Source organism: Cydia strobilella, chromosome Z, assembly GCF_947568885.1.
Source record: "Cydia strobilella chromosome Z, ilCydStro3.1, whole genome shotgun sequence".
In the NCBI taxonomy this organism is placed as follows: domain Eukaryota; kingdom Metazoa; phylum Arthropoda; class Insecta; order Lepidoptera; family Tortricidae; genus Cydia; species Cydia strobilella.
Window position 1 is genome coordinate 53309684 of NC_086068.1, and position 17576 is coordinate 53327259.

At 35.8% G+C, this 17576-nt stretch overlaps 2 protein-coding genes across 4 annotated transcripts in view; one reads left to right on the top strand and one right to left on the bottom strand.

The window, feature by feature from the left end:
• LOC134754777 (protein ROP) overlaps positions 1-2658 on the bottom strand; it is a 260729-nt gene extending 258071 nt beyond the window's left edge. For all 3 annotated transcript variants that reach the window (XR_010128976.1, XM_063691143.1, XM_063691142.1), the window contains exons 1-2: positions 2583-2658; positions 777-926 (exon numbers count right to left, since the gene is read on the bottom strand). Coding sequence is in view for 2 of the 3 variants with exons in the window: in XM_063691143.1 (XP_063547213.1) it covers positions 777-926; positions 2583-2610 (178 nt within the window). In the remaining variant the exon portion in view is untranslated. The remainder of the gene's footprint in view (positions 1-776; positions 927-2582) is intronic.
• A 4395-nt stretch (positions 2659-7053) lies between these two features.
• The window catches only part of LOC134754770 (ras GTPase-activating protein raskol), a 238952-nt gene continuing 228429 nt past the window's right edge, over positions 7054-17576 (top strand). The window contains exon 1 of the mRNA XM_063691124.1: positions 7054-7258. Coding sequence (XP_063547194.1) covers positions 7189-7258 — 70 coding nt within the window. The 5' untranslated portion in view covers positions 7054-7188. The remainder of the gene's footprint in view (positions 7259-17576) is intronic.

Sequence of the window (17576 nt, forward strand, 5' to 3'; positions counted from 1 at the left end):
TATCAGAATTTAAGTACTTGGGGCACTGGGTAACCGCTTCGCTAAAAGGTGACGTAGATGTGGAAAGGGAGTGTAAGGCGCTGGCAGTAAGAAGTAATATGTTGATTCGTAGGTTCGCAAGATAAAATCAGCGTTAAAATCACCCTTTTTAAGGCGTACTGCCAGTCATTTTACACTTGCAGCCTATGGATCAACTTTACTCTAAAAACTTAAAGCGCCCTACGCGTGCAATATAATAACGCTTTTAGGATGCTGTTGGGGTTGCCGCGCTATTGCAGATTATAGGTTTAAACATTTTAGTAATAAGCTACTGATACATTATGGAAATTTATATTCCGAAATAAATGATTATTTAATTTTATTTATTTATTAAAAATCCGCATCCGCGTCCGCGGATGTCAAAAAATCGGCATCCGCAACATCCCTGTTATAAACAAATAAACATGTCTCTAAGATGTACAGACTATATAAAGTTAAAACGCGATGTTTAATGAAATAAGGACGACACGAGTCTTCTTGTTTAAGTCCAAATAAGGCTCTTACACAGCGCTTTTGAATTAAAAACAAATCTTCCTTATCAACGGAGTTACCCCATATAATAATTCCGTATCGTAAAGCAGAGTCTATGTACCCATTGTATGACATTTATCTTTTCCTTGTCCTACTGCTAGCTACAGGCCTCTTATGGATTGATATGGAAAAGAAATGGGCAGTGCTTGCATTGGTCTACTGCAACCAGGTGATGTGAATTTTAATTCAATCAAATATATACTTACATGTAATGCCCTCTGCAGAGATGTCATGCATTTTGCAGCAGGCGGAGACCATGCGCATTGACAGTTGATCCACAATGAGGATTCTCCAGTCAATGCGCTGGGACTCCTTCCCCTTTGGTCCGCGGTAGCGGATCACTTCATTCATAATTTCTGCAATCATAGATTACACTGTTAATATCTCATATTTACTTATTGTGCATGTACAAAGGTATAATTGCAGATGGAATAGCTTAAGGTTTGTGTCGTACATGCTACTTCTCTGTAGAGGTGTTACAATACATGGCTTAGGTACTAGGTGGGTACTAGTTACAAATTACATAAAGTAAAATTAAAAATAAGAATATTTTAAATTGATCGATATTAAGTCAAGTTGAGATAATTAATTAAAGATTATTAGGTAAATTAGAGTAATTATATAATATTATCTGACATAAATTCTTCTACTGAGTAGGTAGTAAGTAGTGATTTTAATTTAATTTCAAAGGTTTTGTCCTTTTGCTCTGACCTGATACTATCTGGTATATAGTTAAAAAAATTTATAGCGACATGGCAAGGGTCACTTTGGCACAATTTCATTTTCTCTATTGGTAGGAATATTTTGTTTTTGTGCCTTCTATTATGGGATACTATGAAGCAGTGTAAATTTTTGTGAGTGACCAAGGCTATGTCAAGTATGTATTGACAAGGTATGGTAAGAATGTCTCAGTTTCTTCAATTTTCGTATTATTAATTACTATGTCTATGTGCAAGGGTAAGGATAAAATTGAATTATTTTGGGCTTTTCTAAATAATTATTGATCTGAACATTGCAATCGCTCATCCAGTTATTAATGTTGATTATTGTACTTTCCATAATGTCATTATAATAATTGTTTGCATTAAAATCCAATAATAATGATACGTCATCAGGGAATACAATACTTGTTGTACTCAGTACCTTAGACAAATATAAACCTCTTTACAAATTGTAATTTTGAAACCCATTCCTTTCATTTTTCATCATGTTATCTGCACATTCAGTAAACTAAACAATGCTCAGAAAAACATCTGTACTACAATATTAGTAGTGTATTACTACAATTAAGTACAATGAACAAGAGCGTTGGAAATAAAAATTCGATTTTGACTTTGTTGTTTTTAATGTAAATATAATGTAGATAGTGTTATCATTATCAACAGTACACACTATTGTATAGCATGCTTTACGTCAGGCTTAATATTTAAGAAATATATCCTGTAAAACATTAGTAGAGCTTTACTTAATTCTAGAACTAGATATATGAAAACAAGGAAAGCTTCTCGACCGCCAAGTGACGTGTGCCACCCTCCTCATCCCACCGACTTAGTGACGTAAGAAAATCAATACTATTCAACACAGGTGCGAAAGCATCTTATTCAATTACGGAATTTTAATACCCATCTATTAGTTGGGACAACAATAATTGAACTAACTAGAGTAATTACTAGTGCAAGGACAAAATGCAACTCCTATTACTAGCCTTAATTTTAGATAAATTTTGTATTCTGTAGTAGTAGTGCGTAAATAATATTATCTTCTAGTCAGCACTAGCATTCGACTAGTTTGGTTTTCGGCTCTTGCAATTTTAACAACAAAATAACAAATAAGAATTTAGGTTGCAAGCGATTAGTCATCGATAAGAGTTTGTACAATGAATGTGTCACAACAGCTCGATCTCATATTTATTTTGTTATAAGAACAATCAACCTACATGTATATAAAATTTAACAGACAATTTGAACGTAAATAACTCGTGTAGCTAAAAAATAAAATATTTTTTAACTCACTTTGCCCGACAAGTGCTTTCAGCGCCATTTTGGATCACAGACTAAAGAATTAACAGCAACAGTACGGACCAAAGAGTATATAACCACTACGTTTTAGTACGGACGTAAAAGTAGATGACAGCAGATCACAGCCATGTACAAGGCACCAACTGCCAGGAAAAAAAAATTGTCAATAGTGCTTAGGTTACTCAAACTACCTTATACTTCAGGCATGGAGACTATATAAATCCATCCAATTAATACAGAGTGAAAAATTATAATTATTAAATGAAATCAACTATACTTTTGTTAAATCCATAAGTTAAATCCAATAAAAATGTCTTCAGTATATTTGTCTTGAATAATTTGCTTTTTATATAGTCTAAATCAATTTCTAAGAAGGGTATCTATTTAAAATAATAATATTCTCGTAACAATATTAATATTAGTTTAAAGAACTTGATTAGAACTATAATTATGTATTTATTTAATGTCATTTTAGTAAAGACAATAGATGGATGGAAATGGAAATGAAAATGGAAAAACGTGCCTCGAAAATCAAGAAAATTTGATTCTCGATCAGAGGGCGCTACAAGCTTTGCCCTACTGTCGTATAGTTGGCGTTGACGGTTTCGTTTGTTATTTAACAATTTTAACGCATATCAGTGAAAGAACGTGGGTCAAAATCATAAAAATAATTAATGTATTTATATATATTTAAATACATTTTATCGAATTTTTATAAATCTTCATTTTTAGTTTTAAGGTGTGTCGATAGATGGCAGTGAATTTACTGTGGTTACAAAATCTACTATGACAGTACCACTCTATCTTATTATATCCTCTTTGGTAAAGATGAAATCGGGGATTAGTTTACGATGGCTTTTTGCTACTCGTCACTAGATGGAGTTATAAGGGTTGGAATAAAACAGTGGGCTTTAACTGGAACTTGAACAGCTCCATCGAACGAAAAAAAAAAACAAAACGTCAATGTCAAATTGTTCATCAGACATCGTATTCGTAATTCGTAATATCCATCATCAGTTTATATGAGTTAGTGTTCTAAGGTGGATGTGTTGATGCGTGGCGGAATGTGTTAATCACGTGCGCGTATTATTTATGTGTTTTTAAAGTTTGGTGACTGTGGTTCCCTTCACGTACATTAATGATTTAAAGGTGAGTCAATATATATATGATTATTTAATTTTTATTATGAGTTGTACATTTTCTCTAATTAATCAACGAAAATACCTTATTTAAAAAGATTTTATTTGGTGAAATGTGCATGTTAGGAAAATGTAAGCTGATAGGGTTTCAGATGGCCGGGGATTTAAATGTAATCACTAATCAGCGTGGTACAACTTGTACCTACATGTTTGTACATTTAAAAAGAAATAATATTGATATTAAGAATGCCGGTTTAATTATTAAAATAAGCAAATTTATGTTCCTAAAAGTAGCTTTTTCAAGCTTGTTATAAAAATTAAATACTAGCAGGTGTTGTTCTTCTTTTTATTTATTTTTTTATTTTATTATTATAATAATGTATCTTCGTCTTGTAAAAAGTAGTGCTTGTTCCGAATTATTGGCATCAGGTTGTTCTGAATGTTCTGGTCTCCTATAGGATGCAAATGGGAAAGCGCTATGTTTAGGAGGTTTAGGAGGAGGCAGGAGGTAAAATTAGATTTCTACGATTTCTTGTTGTCTGTTGTGAGTCACTGGCACAAAATACATCTATTTATATATACAACTTTTTTTGTTAAATTGGCACCCAGTGTCAATGACTGACATACGGGTTGATTATATCTATGGCCAAATTATGCAAATTATCTGAATTCAAAATTCTGGGCTAAATCATAGGTGCACTCCTCGATTTGTCCTTAAAAACTTGACGTTGGCAAAGTGCCCTAGCAGCAAAAGCCATTATAACAAAAAAAAAAAAAATGCAAAAAGGTGCAGTTAATGAAGAATTCTTCTGGAAATGCGAACTAATTCTTTGGACATCATTCAGCGGTTTGTGGTCTCGGCCGCCATTATATATGCTTCGTTTGTACTGCTGCTCCAGCTATCCTCCAGTGCATCATGAAGGCCTCGACAGATGACTGAATATCGACAACTTACTCTTATATATATGTATACACTTGACGTTGGCAAAATGCCCTGGTAGCAGAGAAGCCATCATTACAAATAAAAATAATAAATACAGGTAGGTACATACTCGTATACAGCAAAGCAAAGGATTCATAGAACTCGTTGTCAGTCTCTGTTTTACGTTCTTATTTTGTTAGAGAGGCTGAGAGGATCTCAATGATCTCGTAGATACCATAGATTAGTATATGTTATTACTTTACTAGATACCTACCTACCTATACAACACTTACTTACCCATCGTGAAGCGTTATGTTGGTTTGATAATAATGATAATGAACTCAAATGTAGATATAGAATTACATAGGTAACTACTTCTTAACCTTTTGTATTATGATGTTTATGATAAGGTTCCTTATTACCTAAGGGGTCATCCATTAATTAGGTAAAGCCCGACCAGAAATATATGATCATTGTCAAGAGGGCGCTGTTATTCTCATGTATGTGGTGACAGTTCAGTTTAGTATGAAAAATTTAGTGCAATGAAATTCCGCAACATGGCGCTTGATTATATATTCTTGGTCAGGCTTTACATCACGCGAATTTCTAGGTTTTTTTAACCCTCCCCCTCTGGTCACACTTGGTCACATTTGGCAAACCCCTCCCCCCGGTGTGACGTCACATTTTTTCAACGAAAACGGCAAATCGAATAGTATATATATTATATACTATTATATATTATATATTATTATTATATTATTTAAGTATATATATTATTAAAATTGTATAAAAATATTTTTGACAAAAGAAATATAAAAAAAATTATAACAAAACTGATTAGAAAAAAAACGAATAAAAACGATTATCGTTCCAGAAAATTGTTACTTAACTGTACAGAAAATGAAATAATTTATAGTTATTTGTTATACAAGGGTGCAAAGCTGTATTTTACCCGAGAGTGTGGAATTGAAACACGAACAAGCGAAAGGTGCCTATAGTTGAACCACGAGCGAAACGAGTGGTTCTAAAATAGAATCCTGAGCGTAGCGAGTGTTTCAACACACGAGAAGTAAAATACATTTGCACCCGTGTGTAACACAATACTTTTCTCAGTTTTACCCTCACTATAGCGAGGAAAGTGCAATATCCACAGGCGTTAGATCATCTTCATCACTGGAATCACTCATTTTTAGGGTTCCGTACCCAAAGGGTAAAAACGGGACCCTATTACTAAGACTCCGCTGTCCGTTTGTCCGTCTGTATGTTCGTCTGTCTGTCTGTCACCAGGCTGTAGCTCATGAACCGTGATAGCTAGACAGTTGAAATTTTCACAGATGATGTATTTTCTTTAAATACTAAAAAGTACGGAACCCTCGGTGCGCGAGTCCGACTCGCACTTTACCGGTTTTTTTACGATAATACGATATTATAACAGAAAACTGGAAGTTGTGTATTTTTACGTGTCGGAGCCGGTGAGAAAATTTTTGTTGACAATGTTGACATTTCTGACGATGCGTTTTGAAATTGCATCGACTCAACTTGTGCGTTCAGAATTACATTCAACATCATTTAAAAAAAAACAAATGTTTCTTATGGAATTTACGGGTTATGACTTAAAATCATTAAATAAAGCTAAATTTTGTACTTTTTATTAAATTCTCAAACCATTTATTTAATGATAATTAACATCGAACGAACCATTATTATGAGCCTTTTACGTTTGGTTGTCTGTCAAAAGTTACTTAAACACGCTCCATCCAAGGTCAAATTACTTTTCCCACTAGTGGATAAATTGCGTTTTTCCCCGCTTGTTTTAAAGGATAAAAGACGGCTTTCCGAGCTAGTGAGGGGAAAAATAAATTTTCGGTTACTGATGAAGTTAGTGACGTCACAAAGTTTGTGACCCCCTCCCCCTTGTCACATGTCACAATTTCCTTGACCCTCTCCCACCCCCTAAACGTGTGATGTAATTAAATAAATAAATATTATAGGACATTCTTACACAGATTGACTAAGTCCTACGGTAAGCCCAAGGAGGCTTGTGTTATGGGTACTTTAGACAACGATATATACACAAATAAATGCCCTTACCGGGATTCGAACCCAAGGCCATCGGCTGACCCCTAAGTTTTATTCATCTTTTTGCATTTTTTCGACAACGGTTAAATTTAGACAACCACACACATGAAAAATTTGTTATGAACAAAACATACCTACGGGTCAAACTGTGTGAAAAATATTGTCACGCTCTCATGAAACCACTTACTTATCTATATGACGGGCAATTTTAGCATCACTAGTTAAAATTCAATCGTTGCTATTTATCTGTGATTATCATAGTCGTTTTTTATCGGCAGGTGAAAGTTAGGTGTGGCGATCGAGAACCGAGAACCCAGTGCGACGCGCGCGCCGGTCGACAAGCGACAAATAGCAAACAGTGTAATTCTTTTAAACAATTTTGGCCTGAACGACACGCATTCAAGCCACAAACAGTGTAATGTGAAGTGACATATTGTTGACGCAAAGTGACAGTGGCAAGATGAGGGCAGATGATCAGCGGGTGCTGATCCCGTTCCCCTGCAGAGCCGAGGGCTGGTTAGACAGATGCGGTAAGTCGTTTATCATTATTTTTTACTTTTAATCCCAGCACCACCAAATAAAATACTGAAGAGAGTAAGTACCTAAACTATAGGTCTAACATTTGGTAGCTTTCTTTTACCGAACACTTTTAGGAACCGGGTTGGCAACGGTCAAAGGTTTGCATAGATGGCGCCATAGCTTGCCCCTTTTTCTATGAGATTTGGCTTAAAGACTTTAACAAAACTAGGCAATACAGTAGGTTACCATGCATTTATCCTCCTTTTTTATCTCACTAAAGTCGTTCCTCCAGGTTACAATAACTATTTATCTTTTATAACCTTAATGTGGCAACCCCTGTGCGTCTTCAGGGTTGCAGGATATTTTACACGGGACTCGCATTTGTGCAATTTCTATTTTGAACGTTACATTGGCCGGCGTGCTATTTGGAGCTGTTTACGTAAGTGCTCAATGAGTGAGATGTAGGTGAGGCGAGCAAGCGAGAGCTAAAGGTCACATTCTTTAGAACGTTTTCAAAATAAGGTGTTATGTTCTAAATCATTAACAAAAGGAATAGCATTGATGGGTACAACCCAACCGAAGTAGGTATCCTAATGGGTTATTAGTATCATTTTTTATGAGTACATAGTACATACCTATCTAATCAAGGGTCTTGGTGTCATTCAAATATGTAACCAAACAACGATCACTTAATTTCTACATTAGTAAAAAGAAATTGAATTAATAGATTTTCTTAATTACTCATATCATATATTTGCAAATTTTATTAAACGTAAACGCTCGGTATACTTTCCTTGTTGCCATTCTATAGCTACAAGATCAGTAAGACTAATCTAATGTGCTGACTGACTGAGTGGACTCAATCCGTATTGTCGCATTGTCACCAAAATAACTAGTCTCCACTGAATAATATATACCAGAGATATACGCATTATTTAGTCACATAGGTTTCTTGGATAATAATAAATAAGCCGTTAATAAGAAAATTACATGTAGGTATCTAACAATAAAACTTATAATTTAATTATTAGGTCAATTTGGGCAGCGATAACAGGCACACTCGTTCATGGCAATTTATGATTTGAATTTGATTTGTAGGCCCGCAGGCGTTATTGGTCTAATTGTCAAATGGCACAACAGTGCTCGGTTCGATGTTGCACGCTGGCGATGGCGCCCCACCAACTATCAGACATTTTTATCGTGTTGATCGATAATCGCAAACGTTTCCCTTGATTTAAACATTACCGGGTTCATCCATTTTATGAGCTAAATATCTTTACTACCGCTAGAATCGCTAGATAGCCTCTTGCCTTAACTTTTTGTATGCCAGGCGTCAGAACACGATGTCTTAAAGCCGTGTTTCAAAATCCATTGAGACCTGTTGTTATATATAATAAAAAAAATATTCAAGCAGATCATTCATAAAGATAATTGCTGTACTCATTACTTCTAACTTGTACCAATGTCTCAGATCTACCTATATAATAAGTACTTAATTATATAAACATATACCTACGGCTAATATTGTCTTCGGTTACCGCGATAGTTACTCATGAAATAAAACTATGAAAACGGATTATATCGCGTATATTGAATTTATAATACATCCCGACGTTTCGAACTCTTTACAGCGTTCGTGGTCAACGGGTGACTGACCACGAACGCTGTAAAGAGTTCGAAACGTCGGGATGTATTATAAATTCAATATACGCGATATAATCCGTTTTCATAGTTTTATATACCTACGGCTGTCAATTCTATCTAATAAGCAAAGACAAAATTGGCGTAAGTACCTACATTAAAAGTGTGGCTAATTGTGTCCCCTAAATTGGACGCGGGTTGCACGTTGCCGGCGCTTATTCACTCAGTGTAGAATCAGAATCAGAATGCATTTATTCGTTACAACATAGGTACATTGTATTGGTCTTATAGTTAGAGCATATTGCGAACGCTATGTTTTGCCGCTAGGCGTACGAATTTGTTTACCTATAGATATAACTCCGTAATAGATGGATACAGTCTAAGGAAAAAACGTGCCTCGAAAATCACGAAAATTTGATTCTTGTTCAGATGGCGTCACTAGCTTTGGCCTACTCTCGTATAGAGGGCGTTGACGGTTTCGTTTGTTATTTATAATTTTAACGCATATCCGTTAAAGAACATGGGTCAAAATCATATAAAAATAATTTGTGCAAATTAAAAAGTCATTTATCTATATTTAAATACATTTTAACGTATTTTTATAAATCTTCATTTTTAGTTTTAAAGTATGTCGATAGATGGCAGTGAATTTAGTGGTTACAAAATTTACTATGACAGTACCGCTCTATCTTATTATATCCTCTTTGCCTATATAAACTAAGTTAAACATGCGCCAGTCTAAGGTATTCATGCTTCAATAATCGAATCAATTACAAAAATAATAAATAAGAACAGAAAGATAATTCACAATAATAATAAAAAAAACAATAAATATTAAAGAATGTCAACAATGAAATTTTCACAGAAAACTACCAAAAATTTACAAAAATAGAAAAACGAGCTATAAATTATTATCATTCAAGAACTGCTGTACACTATAGTAACATTTCTTGATTAGCAGTGATTTTAAAGTCTTCTTAAAATGTACAGTATTTAATTCTTTTATGGTGTTTGGAATTTTATTATATATTTGAGGTGCCATTCCTAGCAGCTGTAGCAAATGTAAGCGACCTCTTGATGGTTTGAGTTCCATAACCCCTGAAATATTTACTCGTTTACCTACCACGAAGTAAAATGCAGACGTATTACGTAGCGATTTTTGTCGACTAAACAAAGTTGTAGTCCCTTTATCGGATGCAAAATTAAAAGGAAATGAAGGATCCAACTTTTGATTTCGACTTACGAATATTAGTTTGATGTTGCAATTTACTAGGAATAAATAAATAAATAAATATGTAAACAAAATAAATAAATATTATAGTATTCCACAGTAAGCTCAATAAGGCTTGTGTTGTGTTTCATTTCATTTAATTCCATGTATATATTTCAATATAAACTTACAGTGTAACCACCAAAATTCAGCTTCATAGGACTTCAGTTTCGATGAAAATGATGTAATCCAAACCCAAGTTATGAGAGTTCAAAAAAACGACGAAGTGCTTCGAGAAAAGCGCTTGAGCTTCGCTTTGCTCGTCTTGGCGGGGGCACTACCGTGCCCTCAGATAGTTTAAATTCGTATTTTAACATCGTTCGATGCAAAAAAAAAAATCGGCTCTGGTCGCAGTTCACCTAACACGCTCCTCCTCGCTTCGCTCGTCGTCGCACCTATCATAACTATGTCATTTTACTAGACTAGACGTTATCGTATTAATAAATATTTAGCCAAATGAATGATTTGAGAAATGTATTCCAAATGGTGTATTTTTTTAAATGTCATAATAATCTACCTAACAATAATTCTACCAAGTAAAACGTTGTCATAATGAAAATTTGCCGAATGTTAGTTGCCAAAGTAAATCCATCTATGAAAACTTGGTTGGCAAGTGAAATTCGAACAATAAAACTTCGGCGAATGGGCAGAACACCCATTCAAATAAATTCCCTTCCAAGGATTTGAACCCGGGACCGTCGGCTTCATAGGCAGGGTACAGGGTACCCACTAAGCCAGACAGGTCGTCAAAGGAATAGAGGAGTCAGACAGATAGTATAGTCAGCATTACACATCGGTAAAGCTTGGTATACCAATGGCGATCTATATTTGAACATTATACATACGTGATTACACCGAGATTCTATAGAATTTGACGCTGTAGATACGCAGCGTATACGGCGTTGACGGGGGAGGGGGACCAAGGTCTTACGGTTTTGGAGGTGCGGCGAGTGAGTGTGCTGTAAATGTCGTGCTGATTAATGGGTGGTCATCCTCACTCACGGAATTTGTTGCGCCTTTCGCAGTAACTCATTTCATGATTTTTCACCATTGTAACATTTTCCTTCATAAATAGTTTTTTCACTATAATAAAAAAGTTTTGAAATGTACAATTTAAGCTCTTTCAAACGATACCCCACTTGACCTAGTAACTAGACTGCAATTTTGCCCTCTATTCATATGGGGCATTTTTCATATTTAATGAAAAAAAAAAACACAATGTGTCTGGGTTAGCGTTGTTCATGACTATTCTAAATTTCAAATTGATAGCTTTAGTAGTACTCGAGATATTTAGAGATGTGACTGACAGACAGACGGACGGACGGACGGATGGACGGACGGACGGACAGAATCGTAGCTTTAGGGTTCCTTTTGTACCTTTTTGGTACGGAACCCTAAAAACGCCTTCAAAAAAATCTTATTAGACAAGTATCTCATATTAATCAAACGACACGTTAACATACTCTGAGTTCACACGACTTGTCCAATATGTTCATAGATAAGCTTCAGGCTGCATTGCTTATTCGGCTCAACTTGTAGTTGTAACTAATTACCTTCGGCTTCGGTCCGACGCACGCTACTTACAAAGTCTTACGTCTTACAACATGTAATCACATAATAATATACACAAATTATTGGAATCATTGCCACTCGCGACATAATTCCGCACTAAATAGTTACAAATGAAAAGTAACGGACAATATAATATTTCTATGAAACTGATTGAAGTTTTTGTCAAAAATTTCATTTTTGTTACAAGCTTTTATCGCTGACTGTACTTTTCTTTCCACAGGTAACTAATACTCATCGAGACAACTTGCAAAATTTGATCCGTACAAACATACCTATAGTTACATACATACATATATACATATATAGGTACATTGCAAGTTAATAAAAAGCTTGTAATAACTTTCTTACTTAAGCTCGTCACAGACGGAGCGATAATATAAATATATCGGCCGATATCGGCAGATACCGACAGATATCTGCGAGTATCCTTGAGCACCACACACGCAACGATACCAATATATATATCGCTCTCTGTCTAGCACCTACATTGTGAGAGAGACGAAATAAACCGACCGATACATCTCAATCTCAAGGCCAATCGCAAGGCAGATGCCTTGGGATAAGATATCGGCAGATACCAAAATAGCTTCGTGTGTGGGCTCTGTCAAATAGTACGTAAAAGATATCGGCAGATGCCGTATCTGTTGATATCTGCCGATATATTATCGCTCCGTCTGTGATGGGCTTTACTACGAACAAACTACGAGCAGCTCCCGTTTAATATTTTTCTGTATTTGGCTGCTTGCAATTCTCATGTTAAGAAAAATTGCTAATGCGAGCATTATTACAAAATAACTACCGAAACCAGCCCGGAATCGTCGAAGTTACAAACCTAAAGGTGAATGATAATTTACCTGGAACGGAATATTATTGCGGGCAAAATGAAATTATGATTATGAATATTGAATACTTGAACATATTAACAATGGGCAGGTTATCGTCAAGAGACCTGATGGTCATGCATTCGCGCTGTGTAGTAAGTAGGGCACTTGCAGTGAAAACTATACGTGTAGCAGCGTTGTGGTTTTCTATCGGGTTTCGGTCCACCACGCTAGGACTCAGCCACTTGCTTTCTAATTACCTACTCTTGACTACCCGAATCATTACTCTTTCATAATGATGTAATGATGTTGCCCCCGTCAAGACGAGCCAAGCGGAGCGCAAGAGCACTACCTACCTTTTCTCGAGGCGCTTCGTCGTTTATTTGAACCCTTTTAACTTGTGTTTGGATTATACTAGATAAACAAAATTCTCGGGGTATGATCTGATGTCAATAGTGGACTTATTAAACATATAAAGTTTTAATTGCATAGCTCTTATGATTTAAATTTTATTGATATCTAAAAAAAACCAATTTCGTCACTGACTCACTCACTCACTGATGATATGATCATCAAAATTCTTAGGGTACTTCCTGAATTCCAAAATCCTACCGTCACATGGGCAGGTGAAAGAAAATATTCTCTGTTCAATACTTTTCTGTTATTATACAATAGTTGTAGTAACGAAACGGCCAAGCCACATATTTTGACTAAGGTGTAGAGTTTGTGAAGTTGAGGCTTGTAGACTGTAGAGTTAGGGGGTGTAGAGTTAGAACCGTGGCTCTACATGAGATCTGATAACTTTTTGACAGTGCGGGCCATTATGGTCTCGTCTGTGCATCATTTGGGGGCGTTCAAATATTACTTAACGCAATTTTCGAAGATTTTTGACCCCCCCTCCCCCTCCCCAAGGAAAGGCGCCGTAATGTTTTCGTGTACCCCCCCCCCCCCCCATCGAAAAGTTACGTAACACCCAAGTGACCATTTTTACCTAAAAGTCAGAATTATGTTCAGCAAAGTATAATCATAAAATTGAAGAAATGAGCGAGCGTGTATGAGGAAAGTTATAGCATGAAAGTGAAGGAAGCGAAAGAGATGTCAGGATCGTAGCAAGTGGAAATCCGTGGTCTCTGCATACCCCTCCGGGAAATAGGCGTGATTACATGTATGTATGTATTTTATTGAATAAAAAAACAAGTAACGTTTTACAATCCCCTGTGCCCCCCAAATTGTGAAATGTTTTTAGTGGGATATTATTTTATCTTTATATATTTGCTTCGATTCCAGTAAAAGTGCGGTTACAGTGAAAGAGCCTCTATCCCTTAATTCACGGCTACATATACAGATGTAGATAGGGTAGGGTAGGTTCAGTTGTCTCTATAGAATAGACGTACTTTTCCCGACTGACCTTCTTTTAATCGCTGTAGATAACTTTTTTTAACGAAAAGAGAACAGGAATCTACTAAGGACAGGCGTCGTAATTTATCTTATTCATAATATGAGTTCGACGTCTTGATATATATACGTAACAGTAATGGGCCAAAAAAGGCATCGCAAGCTGATATGATATCTAAAAGTTCATCTCAATATGAATGATAATCAGATATAGCTTTATATGGCTTGAAACTGGCTAGTGTAACGGTTTTGGCCAAATGTGTTGCGTGACTGAGGCATTAGGGCGTCGATGATACAAAAAATGGTTCGAATTCGAATTAGACAGGCAGATTATTTAATCGCAATCAACTAACAACCCATTCTCAGATCTGCGAAACCATATATATATAATGCACATGTAGCATAACGGCTCTTCTCTGATGGAAAGTCACATGTGCAATAAAACGCGCCTACCTTGTTTTTAAGAAGATGCTCTCAATTATGTTTTTAATGTTTGTCACATCAGTAGGTACTCCGCAGTTCCTCTATCGAAAATTATTTTTTAGAGCGAAATGATACATTACGAAATTAGTGTATAGAAATTTATCTCAGTCAGTTTATCTAGGTACTTCTAGATACTGTACAGGTTTCATAAGTAAACCTTATAAGGTCTTGTTGCCAATGCCATCTTTCTACGTCTTGAGCATGCCCCACTGGTATAGAATTTCTAACCTAACAGGAATTCCAATGGATCAGTGAATAGTAGATTGTTAACCCCGAGTTAAACACGACTTTTCATTGCGAATACGAGGAAAGTAAAATACATGTGTTTTTTTTAAAACATGACTAAGTATAATTTTTATAGCATTTCTTGAGTTTACTTTCAATTAACCAAAAGTATCGTTATGGAATGGGGAGTTAATTATCAGAATGGCAATTGTATAACAAATCCATTTAAAACCAAATTTCAATTCCTAATCGTAAAAAAAATTCATAAACCTAGTGCAGAAACGTATCACTTTCCGCACAGTTTTTAGAACAACAATGACTCTTTCAGAGCATGAGAAATGATAATAAATTTATGTCGTGATCAACGTTATTAGTTATTACTTTGTTTTGTCAACACTTATTCATGTACCTACTTATGATTATGACATCAGCGACCTCAACCTAATAATTATGTTGTAGTGCAAGTATGCACCTAAATAATAAAATTAGCTGACTGTGAATAGCAATCATATTGCAATTTTGCATACAAATTATACCCAGGTACCTACTGGAACTAATAATTCATTGCCACGGACCAATGGCCATCTAGTTGTAAACCAAGCCATGTGGGTCGATGCTGCATATATTATATAGTTTCTTTCATAGTAGGTACGGGGTACCTGTCAATGCACTGTTTCGCATACACTTATTGTAGAAATAACTGTTTAGTAATAAAGTAATATACTTGTTGATGAGGAGTAATATACCATCGATATTTCGCTGTGCTGCAGTTTATCCTAGGCACATCTTGTTACTGGCACAAATTAATTACTCACTTACACGACGTAGCGTTCCTTCCTTCCTATAAAGAAATTATGTATGCACCTATTTAAGTACGACATGAATTGATGAATTCTCTGGATGTTGAACGATTCTGCTGGTAGTGCTTGTACTGTCATAGTTTACATACAAAATAAACTATCCCCACTTTTTCCTCACTACAGAAAAAGTATTTAAGATGTATAGCCTAAAACCACCGATTAAAAAGAAACTTTACATTACATTATATATTGTTGTTCTATTATTATACATATCAACGTTATACCTATTGACACATGCCTACACACACTGAGATGATTTACAAAAATTGCTTGGAGCTTAATGGTTCTAAAGTAGGTATCTTAATACTGTGTCCTTAAAAGAAAGTCTTATAAAAATAAGATAAGCCATTTTTGCGTGTCTAAGAAACAAACATTCACACTTACGGGGCCCACTGACTATCAGTCTGCCGGACGATATCGGCCTGTCAGTTGTTCGGAACTGTCAAATTTTTATTCTATCTGACAGGCCGATATCGTCCGGCGGACTGATAGTCAGTGGGCCCCTTTACGCACCTGTACCTTTAGGAAATATTTATAAGTAAAAGTTGTCAAAAATCAGTCTTCGTCAAATGTTGAGTTAGATTCTAGCTCGTTTACTGCACTAGTCTCTTGGCGACCGTTTATATCGCGGTACTTATGTGGTGGTGGCCTACCACCAACATCGAAAAATCGAAAATAGTTATCTGCATCTCTATCGCCTTTGGGTATTCAAGCGTCAGAGAGGCAGATAAGATAATGTTTTGTCGTAGGCCATACCATACGGTGGCTGCGTGAAGAATTATAAGGCAACGCTTAAAAGTATCGAGGAACCTAAGAAAAATTAAAAATATGACCGATTGTATCGCGTACATGTAGACGAAAGAGGACGACCGCTGAAACTGGTTTTCCATACAAACGTATTTCCCATTTTCCTCCGTATATTAATGAAAGTATTTTTACACAATTTGATGTATTATCGAAAAAAATCAAACGGTCGGGCATAGTTATGATTAAAATACATCAAATTGTGTAAGAAGTGTCATTTTGTACCTACGTAAGGGCGCGGCGCACCCCCCCCCCATGTCCTCGACCTCCGAATTTACACTTTAACAATTAAGTAGGCCAGTTTTGATACCATCCCTGAAGGGGATGGAAAAGGGGATCGAATTTACTATAGAAGTATTAACGACCGTCGAAAAAGCTGTTATTTATATTCGTATATTTGAATGAGGCGTAAATGTTGAGGCTCTCACCTAAGCACATTCAAGACACGACATTCGTGGAGTCGTAATGTCATGTCATGTTCCCAGTATTGTGTACCAGAAAGTTAGGTCTGGTTTGGTCACGTCCGTCTCTCGCACGATCGGGGCTGGTCGCGAGAAGAAATTGAATTTAGTCGCTGACATTAGTATGCGAATAGCATCGCGCCGCGACACGACAGGGTGTGTAACACGATTGTTGTGTCAGCGATTTGACTTAACAGTTTTTTTGTGTTTACATTGTTTTTATTTATATGTACTACCGGTAACACCATTATTATTTAAACAAATGAATTGTTGGGGCATCAAGCATATCCGCTAGGGAAACAGGACTAACAGGAGCAATTTTGTCTTGTTTTTTGGTCAATACCTGTAGGCCTGTAGGGGCTGTAGGGTAATGTGCAAACCTATAGGATAGTCTTAAACAAAAATGCAATTTGGTGGTAATGGCTTCTATGAACGTGTCTTTTCTCCAAAAAAATGCAATTTAGTGGTAATTGGCTTCTATGAACGTCTCTTTTCTCCAAAAAATGCAATTTAGTGGTAATTGGCTTCTATGAACGTCTCATTTCTCCAAATGTACGTAAGTAAGTCAGTTGTCAATGGACGATGAGTGACTCATTCTTAGGGGTTGTACATGGGTTGTACTGTGACAAAAAATATACAATAAAACGTCATTGATGCTTACAATAGCAAGTGGCTCCGTATTTCCGGTTTAGATATGCTCTTTATTAAAATACGTCCATGTCCTTTATTAATTTTAGAGTCATAGTCATAACTACTCGCCTATCTATCTCCTCATGGGTATAAATTATACAGTGAGA